This window comes from Chaetomium tenue (genome assembly GCF_020726465.1).
Source record: "Chaetomium tenue strain MPI-SDFR-AT-0079 chromosome Unknown F5144scaffold_3, whole genome shotgun sequence".
Classification (NCBI taxonomy): Eukaryota; Fungi; Ascomycota; class Sordariomycetes; order Sordariales; family Chaetomiaceae; genus Chaetomium; species Chaetomium tenue.
The window spans coordinates 2,021,219-2,034,750 of NW_027117331.1; the positions used below are offsets into that span (position 1 = coordinate 2,021,219).

Below are 13,532 nucleotides of genomic sequence, written 5' to 3' on the forward strand. Positions count from 1 at the left end.
GCCGAACCGACGGACCTGTACGAGTCAGCTGGATAGCATCTCAGGCGAGACCAGGGGTTACACATACCTCAGACAACCGTTGTGTTGGCTCAAGACCTGAGGCAAGCCGGTCGGGAAGGGTCTCTGGAGCCTCGGACTGCTTAGACAAGTAACTTCCGACGCGCAGAGTCGATGGATTCTACTCCTAATTAGCGAAGGCCGCCGACAAGGGCAGGACAGAAAAGGTACCGGCTCATTGGTGGCATTCCACTCCAGCCTCCCGGTCTCCTCCTCCTCTTCCTCGTCTGGATTGACGGGCTCCCATTGCTCGTCGTCCTCGTTTTGCTCGACAAATAGCGATTCGGACCGAGCCGTGGCGGGAGGCGGCATCGGTGATGGCCGCATTTCGAAAGCGTGGTGGCGGGGCCTGATGGGCGTCTTTTGCTGTGGGGGCCTAGATGTAGGCGGGTCTGGTTTGTTGTCGTTTGCGGCGGAGCTCCCCCGGTGCGATGCGGAATCAAGAGGTGGTGCGGGAGCCCTTGCGACGCTCGCCCGTGGGTTTTTATGCTTCTGTGTCAAGGCGTCCTTCTCACCAACCGTCATGAGGATGAACTCGCACAGGACGCCATCTGTGCTATAGGACAGCTTCATGGGGCGCCCAGGGTTTGAATAGCTGGTTGCAAGCGCGCCGCTAGTCATTTGAGCGTGCTGGAGGATGGCGCGGAAGTCCTTGACGCTGATGATGATGTGAAGCTTATTTTGGACTTCAACGCCATCAAACTCGTCCATCTCGACCGCAATGTTAGTGTGGAGGGGCTTTTTGAGAACAGCTGGAACCAGTCAGCCCAAATCCCTTCGGACGAAAATGGAGTAGTGTCTTTACCTTCGTTGCTGACAGTGCCGCGCTTCTGCACCTTCTCCGTAAAGCATGTGAAGTTCACGACCCTGGCCTCGTCATCTGTGTTGATGTCGAGAAGCTCTATGCCTGGGCCGAAGTGGTCCATTAGTTGCCGTAATGTCCGGGATGAAATAGACCAGTGGTGTTCGGCTTCCTCCTGGTTAAACTTGGCGTGTGTAGGGGGTTTCACTTCATACGGCAGTGAGTGCGAAGCCGTGATACCTTAGTTGGTCAGCACCTAGCTCACAGATCTTAGAGGATGAGGGGCTATACCATTTCTGAAGGAGACTCTGGCCACGAGACGGCTCTTCTTGCCGGCACCGTCATCAATGGCCACATCACACCGGTCTATCGAGGCATCCCTTTCCTTGGACTGATCTCCGCTCCCTTGGCGGGCTCTGAAGATGGTAAGGAGTGACTGGGATTATTGAGTTAGGATACGTCGTGAGTATGGGGGAGAAGTCATACCCTGATGTACAACTGGCAAAAAAAGCGGTCTCGATGTTGGGGAGTTCCCTCAAAGCTGTATCGCGAAAAGAACCTATTGGCGGCGAAAGAGAAACAGACATATGCCGATTTGGAGATGTTGAGGGTTGTAAGCGTCAACTGAGGGCACGGTGTCAGTTTACTGAGAGTCATCCAGGTTTTCAGAACGTTGGGGTAGCCCCTACCTTGTCTTTTCTCGCCTCCAAAGAAACGTCGTCGCTGAATTTGAACATGCAAGCAAGAGCATCGTGGAGCACAGCAACACCCTCTTCGCTTAACGTGAAGTTGAGGACCACCATGGCGGCTTCTTCTACCGTGGTGGGTTTAATTGCTCAATAGATTCCGGGCCAATACAGTATTTGTCAAGTCGCTGACTGTTTGGGGGTAGGTAACGAAGCCAGGTTTGTTTCGTAGTCGGTACGGAAAGGACGCGAGGTGTTACCTTCCTCAGGACGAGAAACGCTGATGACCAAAACCACCCAGTTTGGGACAGCATGGAGTCTAAAATGGAAGGAACCACTGGATACAGTGGAGAATGACGCCCTGTTGCAGTGCCGAACGTGCTGGGCTGACTTGGCCCCCAGTGGATCAGGCAGAGTCGGTTCCAGCCGTGTTAAGCCCGCACTGAGTGGCTCACACTCAGCTGCCAACGCGTCAAGCACCAGGCGACTTGGAATTCATTCCATTCATCATCAACAAACATTTATCAGATACATCATAACACAGCATCTTTTTACTATCTTGCTCAGTGGCGAAATCAATTGACTTTTTATTTACATTGTTGCACGGTTGAAGCTGCCTGGGCGCGAGATTATCATTTTCCTAGAAACCAATTCAACCAATTCAACTGCTCAACGCGTCGCCAGAAGTTTAAACGCGGTTTTTAGACCCCGGTCATCCACAAGTTGCCACCCCGCCGGCTCCATCCGACCCCGGCGATACTCTCTGCAATGCAAAGACAAACAGGTCAAAGCTTCCCGCAGGAGATCTGGTGGCTTGTTGCTCAAGAGTTTGCGAATCGGCGCGACTTTGGCGGTCTTTTCCTCTGTGCCCGCTTGGGCAAGGGCATCGCCAGACTGGCGTTACCGGAGCTATACGCGATCCACGACCAATCGCCCGCCATCAACGCCCATATCTTGGATATTGAGACATCGATATGTCTCTGGCGTTCCATCATCGCGTCGAGCCTCGGCAAGACGCTCTTCCCATACTGCTGCTGGATCAAGGCCCTGAAGCTCGGCAACCTTCACTCGCAACTAGAGGATCTTGCCCGTGACAACCCGGGGCTCAAGGCTAGTTTCTTCAGCCCGCCCCTTGAGAAACTCCAAATTCGCCGTGGCCGCGGGAGGGCGCTCGATCTCGAGGCTATCATCATCGAGGTTGCCAACCTAGTGACCGAGTGTATCCGAACGTCAGCCGCGCAGGAAAGCAAGCGGGTGGCTCTCACCACACTCGAGGGCAACTACTTGCCCACCGCCAACCTACCCAAATGGGTATCGAGCCTCTCCAGCTTGACGTCGCTTTCTGTCCGTGACGGCTCCGTGCTCAACAGCGACGTGGCTCGCGCCATCCGAGCAAATTGTCCGGCTTTCAGGGAGCTGTAAGTTGACCCTAACCCTGATATGGTATTGGTATGTTTGCGAGTGTGCGATATCCCATACTAATTTTTGGGCTACTGCTGCCTATTCAGAGAGTGTTTCTTTTGCTCAGGAACGGACCTTGATGAAGACTTGGCTGGCTTCTTCCGGAACCTCGAGCCCAACACCCTAGGTACGTCGAGGAATAGGAGGGGTCAGAATGGGGTAACAAAAGGGGTTGTTGACAAAGCTTCGCAGTATCATTCACCATTTTAAGCATGAATGAGATTGGCAGGCAGACCTTCAAGGCTCTGGGCGAGCATTCCAGCTCTCTGAGATCTCTTAGTCTGTTTAGTCTCGAGCGGGCTGCGTTTCAGGCGTTGAATGAGTTGCAACACTGCCTCTCGCTCGAATCTCTCAGACTGGAGGGCGCACCCAGTGCTCGGCGTTATTTGTGGGAGGTTGAATGCAAACAAGCTTTTCAAGAAGTGGTGCAGTGGTTACAGCAATGCACTGCCCTTCGCGAGCTGGAGTTCACAGTCGTCCCCACCTCAACCACAATACTCGCCGACGTCCTGAAGTCACCAGTCGTTCGTTTGACGAGCCTCAGCCTTTTGACGTTTGACCTCGATAAGGAATTTTGTCTGTCTTTGCTCAAACAGCAAGACCTCCGACATCTGGCAGTCAAGATCAGGGACGAAGACCTGCTCGAGGCCGACGACGAACGGCATACCATGCTGGCCAATGCTGTTGCCTGCTGCCACGAGCTGCGCGAGCTAGACACTAACGAACTCTTCAGCCTTGAAGAGATTGAACATATATGCGAGTCGCTACCTCAGTTGGAGGAGATTGTTCTGAACGGAGATCTCATCGATAACGAGTTTCTGACACCCCTATCACGTCTTTCGAAATTGAAGTCGCTCAACATATTTGGGCCCTCAGTTATCTCACCTGACGTGGTTTTGGAGTTTCTAGAAAGTCTTGCAGCAGACCCTCAGGGAAAACACGATGGGTTGCAAGTCTGGATCTCCAACCAAAATTACGACTCCAAGTTTACCGACGAGGAAGAAGCCAAGGTAACCACTGCGTTGTGGGACTTGTTCAGGGGCCGATTCGACATCAACTATCGGTTGGACCCAGACGAGCTGCACGAGTCTGACTTTTCGGACTGATGCCGCTCAGTTACGGACTCTGATGCTAGTCGGTTGTGTACTTCAACATTCATGAGCGGTGGCCTAGTCAAGATCGGCGAGTATCTCCGCTAGATAGGCCCTAGCCTCTTCAGGGTCCCAATCTACGATTTTGCGCTCTTTGCTCTCTTCCACCTTCCTCTCAACAAACCACTCCATACGCTTCTTTGCCTTCGCCGACAGCAGGTTCATCCTCCCCTCATACCCACCCTCCACATTCGCCCCAAAGAACCGCTCGTCTAAAAACTCCCAAAAGACCGGCTCGAACCCAAAGCATTTCCGCGCGGCATAATTAGCCCAAAACGCACCCGATTCCCAGCTCCGCCTCATCTGCTCCGACAGCGGCACCGCATCCAAACTCAGCGCCTCAATATGCTGGTCAATCGACCACCCCTCGTCCAGCTGCCGCGCCGCCGCCAGACCCTCCTCGGCGCGGAGGGCGTCGAGGAACACGTCGAGCGCCTTGGCGTACTTGTCCCGGAAGTCCAGCACGCTGCCGCTCCAGGACCCGTACCGCTGGAGCAGCAGCCACCAGGGCAGGTCGTGGGCGAAGGCGCGCGGCGCGAAATACGCCCACTCCCAGTCGATCACGCCGACGATGTTGAGGTTGGCGTCGACGAGGATGTTGTGCGGTCGGAGGTCTTCGATGCAGAGGGGGAATGATTCTTTTTTGGTTCTTCGAGGGGGTGGTGTTCCCTTGGTTGGGGGTTTGGGCGGAGACGACGACGTGCGCCGTGCCGGCGAAGTCCTTGGGGGGCTGGGCGAGGATGCCCGTGGTGCCGGCGAGGTCGTCGAAGTTGATCTCATTGAGGCCGGGGTGTTGGCCGGGGTAGTGCGGGGCGTGGGCCTGCTCGTCGCCGAGCGTGCCCCAGGCGAAGATGGTGTGGTCGTCGGACCGCTTAATGATTTTTTGGAGCGTTTACTGGCTGGTTCCGAGCCCGTTGCTGCAGCTGTGGCGTCAACAAATTTCCCCCGGCGCAGTAGCTGCCGGAAAAGATGCCGCGCTACGAACTTGTCACGGCAATCGTCAGCTGAATTGATGGCGTCGTTGCGCTGAAAGGCTAGGTGGGCGAAGTGGGCGTCGGCGAGCACCGCGTACCACTCGGCGGAGGTCGAAAAGGTGGCGGTTTCGGGAGGGAGAATAGAAGGTGGGATGCCCCCCTGGACGACCAGGTCGTTCATGTCCTGCGTCAGAGGCCGGCTGCCGATGATGAAGGAGTCCCCTTGCTGCTGGAGAGAGCCGATCTTGGGCATCTCCAATTTGGAGAGCTGCAGAATGATGCGCGCAACCTGTCTGTATAGACGCTTGAGCTTAGCCCTAGGAATGTTGGGGTCCAACGGCCCTGCCTCATGCCCGAAGGCCGGGTCCCTGAGGACGTCTTCCAGGTTTTTGTCGTGGTTGATGTAATCCATTATGATGAATGGGCCGAGTCCCAAGGGATTCTCAGCGGCCGTGCCCCAATGATAGACGTGTGGGACTGGTATTGAGGTCATCTTCTCGATGTAGCGCAGCGTGGCAACTTCGACGCGGACTTTCTCATCCGGAAAAGCGTTTTGGCCGGGGAGAGGCACCCGCAGAGCTGCGGCTCCGTCGGTGTACTCCAGATGGAAGATGGCGTTGTAGCCACCGCGTATTGTGCGCCCGACTCGTACGGGCTTCCCCGGGCGATGTTTGATGATGAAGTCGTAAATCTCACGCTGCCGCTTCGTGTCATAGAAGGCATTTATCTTCTTCTGCAGACCAGCTTCAATCTTGTCGTTTTTCTCCGTCACGAGCGGATCCTCAAACATGCCATATCCCCTGTATCGCTTGTCTGGGATGTTAGTGGCAGGGGGGTTGTCGTTTGGCTTTTCCATTTTGCTCATGATAACTAGCGGTCTGTTGAGTTGTTTGTGAGAAAAGAGAGCTGCTCAGGGGCAAATGGTATTGAGGCCTCGGGGTCCGACCAGAATTGGTGGGATGATCTATGAGGGGGTTGAATTAGCAGCCAAGTAGAATTGAGTGGCTGGTCGTTGATGGCTGTTGCTTGGTTGTTGGTTGGTTCATAACTGTGTTGCCGCAACAGCCCTCTTAACCCCAGCCTTGCCCCACACCCTATCAACCACCAACAACATAACATGGTTGTCCAAGCACGACACCGTCTGGCTACATATGATCAGGGGTTGACGATCACAGCTGAGACCAAGGCTCAGCCCAACAAACACGCCAGGAGACCTCCCATGACACACCCGAAGCAGGGCTGGCCCGCGCGCTAGGAGGCCGGTGATAAAAATATCCCCAACGGAGTTGGGTTGTCATGAGAACAACAAGTGGAGTCGGAAACCGGTGCTTCGACTAGCCTTGGATACATGATGACTCGGGAGGCAAGCCCACGGCACGCAATGGCGTGTATGTTGGCCAGTACTGTATCAGACCACCTAAGCCGCCAATGGGCCCTCAACTCAGACAATATCACCAACATGACTGGGCCAACACCTCGTTTCGAAATATCGAGGGAGCAAGAAATGAGGGCTCAGGTTGACCCGAAGAAACGGCCTGGTATCCCCGTTATAGTTGTTACACGGATATATAAACCGCGAGGCAGTTTCCCTTGGATAAGCTCCCAGAACCAGAGCCATCAGAACCACTAGAACCATCAGAGTCATCATCTTCACACACCTTCTCATTTCCCACTCATTTTTCTTTCGAAAGAAGTAATTTTTCCCGTACAACGTCACCATGAGCCGCAGAAATTCGTCCCGATCCTCTTCCGTATATTCGCAGGAGTCGAACAGGAATCGAAACGCCCCCTCTTCAGGTTCGCCCCCCCGTGGCCCTGCCACGCCTGCCCACATCTCTTTTCTGTCGTCATTCGCGCACGACAGCTACCCCGGCAGCCCGGCCTCGAACCGTTCCAGCAGCAACAGCGTCACCAGCGCTGGAGGCGGCGGCAGCGGCGGCGGCAACGGCCCCGCGACCCCTGCCCACGCCTCCATCATATCGGGCTACGCACACTCGAGCCGGGCCAGCGGCAGCAGCGGCGTGGCGGCCTCCGCCGTGACCAGAAACACGGACTCGATGGGCACCTACATCGACTCCCGTCCGCAGTCGTCCGTGGCACGGGGCCCTGCGAGCTCGTCCTTCCGGAGCAGCAGCGGCACGTTGCCCTTCATGCTCGACACTAGCAGCCCGCAGCCGGCTCCGGTGCGCCCTGCGAGCACGTCCACCCGCACCAGCAGCGGCACGCTGCCGTTCATGCTCGACACCCGCACGCCGTCGGCGGCTTTGGCGCGGGCCCCGAGCCCTGCCCCTCCTCCTCCCCCGGCCCGGAGTTCTCAGCAGTCGGTTGGGAGTACGGGGGACTTTGATCGTTTTGTCGGTAGTATGGGTAATGTGGATCAGGGTGCAAGGGAATTGGTGGACAGGGTAGGCACGTCGTCTAGGGAGAGGCGGAGGTTGGCCCTGTTGCAGGCACAGAGAAAGGGCTGATCGACTCCTCATGAGAGGAGGATTGGCCCTGTCCTCTTGTTAACGGGGGTGTTCTTGAGCACAACCATGAGGTGAAGTGTTGGGAGTTACCCGGATTCCTCTTTGTGCTTGTTGTTGCGTTAGTCTGTCGTTTTCGATTTAGATCTCCTAGATTGTCATTCGCTTCTCTGTTTGTTTACTTCTGTTTCCGGTGCTCGTTTGTTTTATGTCGCATTCTACATACCCATTCTCCCCCTTCCTCCCGTCAGCGGCTAACTTCAGGCAAAGGGCAGGCTACCTACTCACCTTAGGGAATGGAATATCCTGAGACGGGGCCTCAAAGTCGCCGAATCACCACTTCACCCCCCTCACCCCTTTTCGTAGGCTGTTGCGGCTCGTAACTTACCAAGGCTTGCGCAAGAGTGAACTATACTGGCGGGGGCACCGAGGTAGACAGATAATTCATTCTAATAAACCCCAAATAACTAGCAAGTCTCGCTCCATGCAGGCCAATACCAGAAAACGACAACAAAACATGACACACAGCCGCTACATCGGCGCACAATCCCATTCCCACTCCACAACTGCATGCTCAACCCCAAGTTAGACAAACCACTCCTCTAAAACCCAGCGCCCTTGAACCACTCAATAGGATGTCCACTCATCGCCGCATCCCCTTCCACCTCCATCTCAAACACCCTGCTCCCCTTCAACTTATCCTCTAGCTCCCTCGTAATCTCATCCACATCCACATCCAAATACTCGCTCAAAAACTTGCCCACATCCGTATTCTCCACATTCCCCCTAATCTTCTCCGCGGCCTTGCCCCCCGAGCTATAGATATTCACATCCACAGCACTATGGCCATGGGTGCTCCAGCCGACACGGGCGCGCGAGCTGATCATGCTGGAGAAGATGACGGTGGCGGCGGCGGGGTTGGTGGCGAGGGCGTTGAGCTCGATCTCGAGGGCGTCGGTGATGCCGAGGCGGCGCACGGCGAGCTCCTCGTTGATCCAGTTGATGAGGGACTGCTGCGACTCGTCCCCGGCCGAGGCGATGTGCTCGTTGAGCAGGAAGGAGCAGTACTCGGCGGAGGCGTTGGCGCGGGCGAGGACGGACGGGTGCCAGTTGTAGACGGGCAGTTCGTTGGGGGCTTCTGGAGGGGGGTTAGCAAGGGGTGGCACCGGGAAAAAGGGCGTTAAGGGGGGGGGGGAACATACGCCAAGCAGTGGAGAGACCGCCGGTCTCGTGGTCGCTCGTGGCCACCAGGACGCCCTCGGTGTCCGACTTCTCCAAAAAGTCCAGGACCAGCTTAAAGGTCTTGTCATACTCCAGCACCTCACGCACCTGGGCAGCGGGGTCGTTGAAGTGACCGGCATGGTCGATCCTGCTGCCCTCAATCATCAAGAAGAAGCCCTTGTCGCTGTCCTTGGTGGCCTCCTCGAGGGCAGTCAACGCGGTCGCCGCCATTTCGCTCAAACTCGGGTAGATATCGGCCATATTCCGGCGGTCGATCTCAAACGGCACGTCGGAGTACGCAAACAGCCCCAGCAGCGGCAGGCTCACATTCTTGCCGCCCCTCAGCTCATCAAACCCGGCCCGGTCCCCCTTATACCCCCAGCCATGCTTCTCCTGCGCCAACCCCACCACATCCACCCCATCCTTCCTACAGCTCCCACTCGTATCATTCCCCAAAAAGTGACACCTTCCCCCCCCCAGAATCAAATCAACCGACCGCCCCAACGGCCCCTCCCCCACCTCCTGCAACGCAATCTCATCCATCTGCATGCGCATATCCACATGCGCCGCAAAGCACGCCGGCGTCGCATCGGTAACATCCGTCGTGACCACCAACCCCGTCGCCAAGCCCTTCCTCTTCGCCGCCTCCAACACAGACCCGCACGGCCTATGGCCCGGCAACATACTAATAGCGCCGTTGTAGCTCTTGCGGCCGCACGAGAAGGCGGTCGCGCCCGCGGCCGAGTCCGTCACCAGGCTGTTGGTCGAGCGCGTGCGCGACGTGCCCCAGAAGTGCCGGTCGAGGGTGAGCACGTCGTCGATGGGCAGGGATTGCGTCAGTTGGCGGAAGGAGCGGGTGAGGGAGAGGGAGGCCGGGCCCATGCCGTCAGAGACCATGAATATGAGGTTGCGTTTTTGGGGTTTCTTGGTGGTGGTGTCGGAGAGGTAGGGCCCGCCGGCGGAGGGGTCGCCTGGGGCGATGGGGGGTGGGGGGTGGGAGGGGTTGGGGGAGGTGGTGGTGTTGTGGTGTTGGATGACGACGGCGAGGACGATGACGGCGGCGGTGGCGATGAGGGCCCAGGCGAAGAGGACTACCTCGCGCAAGGCACGACGGGGCGCCGAGGGGGGAATGGTGGTGCCGTGGAGAGCGGCATCTTCTTCCTCGGCGCGGCGGGTCGAGTCTTCGGAGTTGCGTGGGCGGTCTGCCAGGAGCGGTGTCCGCTCTGACCCGGGGGACTGCGAATGGTTTCAGGTTAGAATGAGGATGACTCTTTTGGATTATGATTCATCAACTGAGGGAGGGTTCGTGAGTGTAGGCTTACCATGGCGCCGGTAAATGACCAAGGACAAAAAGTGTTGCTGCCGTCGTCCGATCAAAGTTGGTCTCGTCGGTAGTTGTAGGCAGAAACGTGCAGCAACTGGCGGAGAGTGTTGACAGGAGAGCTGCAGCCGAAAGTCGGGGTCACGCTCGGTTTAAATCGGGGTCCCAGCCGTCCCGCTATTGCTGCTGCGGCATGGCCCGGAAGGTGCCCGTGCTAGCCCCGAATTGGCAAGGCAGCAGGGGTTCCACTGCACCCCAGATGCGACCTTCAGAGCGCATGACGTCGATGAAGCAGGGGAATTTGGGGGTGACATCCGATGACAGTCTTGAGATGAATCCCATCCCACCCTTTCAGGTACTGCATATTTAGTGTACTCCGACAACTCCCATCAACAACCTCACTCACCCCCATCACCAGTCAACCCTTTCCCACTTTTACAATAACCTCCCCTTCTTCCATTTCCCCCTCTCCAACCCCCAAATCCAAACCCCAAAACCAACCCCAAAATGACCAACACCACCCCCCTCCTCCACGCCGCCCAATCCTTTAACACCGCCTTCCGTACCCTCACCCCCACCCCGACCTCCCACACCCACCTCCTCACCACACACTTCACCCGCCACCACTCCCGCATCCTCATCCACGAGCACGGCACCCCGCACCCAACCCTCCCCTTCCTCGGCCGCCCCTTCCACGGCGCAGCCGGCCTCCACGAATATCTCAACGCCGTCTCCACTTGTTAAACCCACGCGGGGATGCACTTCACCGAGTACGTCGTGGACGATGCAGCGCGGAAGGTGGTGGTGCGGGGGCGGGGGCGGTTTACGTGGCGGGGGACGGGGCAGGGGCGGGAGGAGGAGTTTGTGTATGTGTTGGGGTTTGATGCGGAGGATGAGAGGGTGGAGAGGTATGAGATTTGGGCGGATACGGCGGCGGCGTTGTTGGCGAGTCGGGGGGAGTTGAGTTGAGTTGGGTTGAGGAAGCGGGTGTGTAGTGTGTGGATGAGTGAGTGTGCGAGTGCGTGTAAGGGGGCGATGATTCGGGGCATGTATAACTTGTGTGTGTGTAGCAGTACTCGTTCTTGTGGGGCAACCATCTATGACGCTCAGAATGTTATGTATGAATTGGTATGTAAATGAGACCCCAAAAGAAAAGACAAAAAAAATACGCTTGACAATGTTGAGACGAGAAACCTCTTGCGACCATCCTCTATGCCGTTGAGTCCGATCCTAAGCCACAACCGACCGATACCGATACCGATACAACTGCCGAATCCCAAACCCCTTATCGCACATGCCAAAAGGAAACCCAAGGAAGCAAACCCCAGAGCACAACCTCATGCGTCGCTCTTGACCCCCGAGTACCGCACATACAGCCGGTCCCTGAAATGCTCATGCCTGATCCCATTAGGCCTGGCCTTGGCAAACGCCTCGATGGCCTCCTTCGCAGTGAACCCGCACCGCTCGACGAGGTAGCACGCCACGAGAAACCCTGTCCGGTTGAACCCGTAATGGCAATGCACGCCAATAGCGTAGCCCTCGTCCCACCCTTCCACCCTAGCCTTCTCCTTCTGCTCTGCCCGGATCTTATCCACCAGCTCCACGAACCCGCGGATTTCCGTCTCATTTGGCGGCACCTTGGACAGCGTGCCATACTTGTGGTAGTGAACACCGCCCTTTTCAAGGCCGTTCGGGTTGTAGACGGGATTGTCGTGTGATATGTCGATAACGTCTTTGATGACCTTTCCCCATTTCTCCACAAATACCCTCGGGCAATGCTCCTCGTCGACTTCCCGGAGCGTCTTTATGGCCCGGAACACTCCGCCGATCGGCCCAGAGACCGGGGCAACGTTGCGCCACTTTTCGAGATTCTTGACGTCCCATTTCCCGTCGCGGCAGAGATACTGAAGCTGCCACCCGAGAGAAAGGCGTCCGGTAACGTGGGTCGAGAGAAAATCCGAGATAAGGCCGGCCAGGATGGGGACTGTCGATGCCGCGTACAGCAAGCCGTGCCCTGCCGGGCTGGGCAGCTTGGTGCTGATCACGACTTTCTTCGGATGCTGAGGCAGGGGCGGAAGCCCTGCCCCACCGTTTGCGGGGATGCTTTCGTCACTACTGCTCTTCCCAGAATCACCGCCTGCCTCTGAGCCAGTCTCGGAGTTGCCCTCTGAGAGAACCGATACAATCTTGTCGACCTCTCCGTGGGGCACAACTTGATCGTCCATTCCGCCGACCAGGAACACGGGAATGCCCAATCCTGCCCAGACATCCAATGTCGCTATCCCGTTCGAAGGTACCCCGTCCGAATAGTTGGGCAGCGCGCCCCACGCCATTCGTCGCCAAACAGGTGTCTTGCTTTGGAAATTGTACATGTACTGGAGCCGTTTCGTCTCAACATCAGCACCGGCCCCGACGAACCGGTGCACACTCGGACTCTCGAGCCCCCCGCGCCGGTCCCAAGCTCGCCACATGTTAAAGACGAACTCGGGGATGTATAGTCCTGCCCGCATCATGCGGACCCGCTCCGGAGTAAACTGCCCTGCAGTGGGGCATATGCCGACCAGGCCCAGAACATGCTCGTGGAGTGATGTCTTGGGTTTCCGTGGGTTGGCGAGCAGGGCAGCGAGGGACGAGCCCATACTATGGCCAATTAGAACCACGCCTTGCCCGCCCGCCGCATCGCGGTGGTCTTCGATCACGGTCTCGAGCAGCTCAATGATGGCGTCCGCGTAGTATGCATCCCAGTTTCGAGGCTCGAACCCAGAGACACCGCACCCTGGGAGGTCCACGGCCAGGCATGAGGCAATCGGAGTGAGACTGGTGAGCAAGGGGCTGAACTGGGCGACTGAGCCGCCCAGCCCGTGGACGAACACTAAAAGGGGTACTGGAGCGGGGGAGGTTGGAAGGTTATCGGCATGCTGATGTTTCCGGTAGAAGACGCGAAGATTGGGGTAGGTGGCCCGGGATGTTGTGTAAGACTTTATCTTGGAGCACCTCTCGATGAGAGGGGGGTCCGTGGTTTTGGCATCTGCGTTCGGTGTAAATTGGCTTTCCATGGTTTTGAAGCATGCGTACAAGAAAACATAAACATACCGTATTGTGAGGGGGCCATGTGGGAGATATGCCACACGGCCACCGGTGTGCTTACGGCGGTTGGTGCTGACAGGGCCCTATCGAAGGAAGGTGAGTCTTGAACGGTCAGGTTGATTGGTGAATGGCGTTTAATTATAGAAGAATAATAAAAATAAAACAAAGGTAGATATTATATCGGGTGTGTTAGGTAGTTTGGTGAGGGGAGACACCCGAGACTCAGAGAGACAAAGCAATGGGTTGTGAGTCGGTAGCTAGGGAGATAAGGGCAGGTCTGTTAAAATATCGTACCTCAAAGAGCACC

General features: G+C 56.9%; 5 protein-coding genes across 5 annotated transcripts; 2 read left to right on the forward strand and 3 right to left on the reverse strand.

Annotated features, from left to right (window-relative positions):
* Positions 1 to 57: 57 nt before the first annotated feature.
* F5144DRAFT_486793 (Rad9-domain-containing protein) lies at positions 58 to 1,662 on the reverse strand (the record flags this gene model as incomplete). The annotated part of the gene is made up of 5 exons (XM_066785571.1): positions 58 to 809; positions 863 to 1,099; positions 1,151 to 1,295; positions 1,346 to 1,483; positions 1,549 to 1,662. The coding sequence occupies 5 exons, from the start codon at positions 1,660 to 1,662 to the stop codon at positions 58 to 60; spliced, it is 1,386 nt and encodes a 461-aa protein (XP_066644695.1).
* Positions 1,663 to 2,221: 559 nt separating this feature from the next.
* On the forward strand, positions 2,222 to 4,144 carry F5144DRAFT_178044 (uncharacterized protein). The gene is made up of 3 exons (XM_066782698.1): positions 2,222 to 2,963; positions 3,054 to 3,133; positions 3,199 to 4,144. The coding sequence occupies exons 1-3, from the start codon at positions 2,314 to 2,316 to the stop codon at positions 4,110 to 4,112; spliced, it is 1,644 nt and encodes a 547-aa protein (XP_066644696.1). The 5' UTR covers positions 2,222 to 2,313; the 3' UTR covers positions 4,113 to 4,144.
* A 31-nt stretch (positions 4,145 to 4,175) lies between these two features.
* On the reverse strand, positions 4,176 to 6,159 carry F5144DRAFT_508831 (kinase-like domain-containing protein; the record flags this gene model as incomplete). The annotated part of the gene is made up of 2 exons (XM_066786509.1): positions 5,094 to 6,159; positions 4,176 to 4,826 (listed from the first exon to the last, which is right to left on the reverse strand). The coding sequence occupies exons 1-2, from the start codon at positions 5,994 to 5,996 to the stop codon at positions 4,176 to 4,178; spliced, it is 1,554 nt and encodes a 517-aa protein (XP_066644697.1). The 5' UTR covers positions 5,997 to 6,159.
* Positions 6,160 to 6,721: 562 nt separating this feature from the next.
* Positions 6,722 to 8,039, forward strand: F5144DRAFT_178071 (uncharacterized protein). The gene has a single exon (XM_066782699.1). It carries the CDS (start codon positions 6,850 to 6,852, stop codon positions 7,597 to 7,599), a length of 750 nt encoding a protein of 249 aa, XP_066644698.1. The 5' UTR covers positions 6,722 to 6,849; the 3' UTR covers positions 7,600 to 8,039.
* A 159-nt stretch (positions 8,040 to 8,198) lies between these two features.
* F5144DRAFT_591585 (alkaline phosphatase-like protein) lies at positions 8,199 to 13,250 on the reverse strand (the record flags this gene model as incomplete). The annotated part of the gene is made up of 5 exons (XM_066790288.1): positions 8,199 to 8,734; positions 8,799 to 9,360; positions 9,472 to 10,053; positions 11,494 to 13,166; positions 13,232 to 13,250. 5 exons carry the CDS (start codon positions 13,248 to 13,250, stop codon positions 8,199 to 8,201), a joined length of 3,372 nt encoding a protein of 1,123 aa, XP_066644699.1.
* Positions 13,251 to 13,532: the final 282 nt, after the last annotated feature.

Excerpts from the sequence above, each read along its gene's own strand:
- F5144DRAFT_178044 (XM_066782698.1), top strand. The coding sequence starts at position 2,314 with ATGCAAAGACAAACAGGTCAAAGCTTCCCGCAGGAGATCTGGTGGCTT. Across the intron at positions 2,964-3,053 it reads TGTCCGGCTTTCAGGGAGCT|AGAGTGTTTCTTTTGCTCAG; the intron begins GTAAGTTGACCC and ends CTGCCTATTCAG. Across the intron at positions 3,134-3,198 it reads CCTCGAGCCCAACACCCTAG|TATCATTCACCATTTTAAGC; the intron begins GTACGTCGAGGA and ends AAAGCTTCGCAG.
- F5144DRAFT_178071 (XM_066782699.1), top strand. The coding sequence starts at position 6,850 with ATGAGCCGCAGAAATTCGTCCCGATCCTCTTCCGTATATTCGCAGGAG.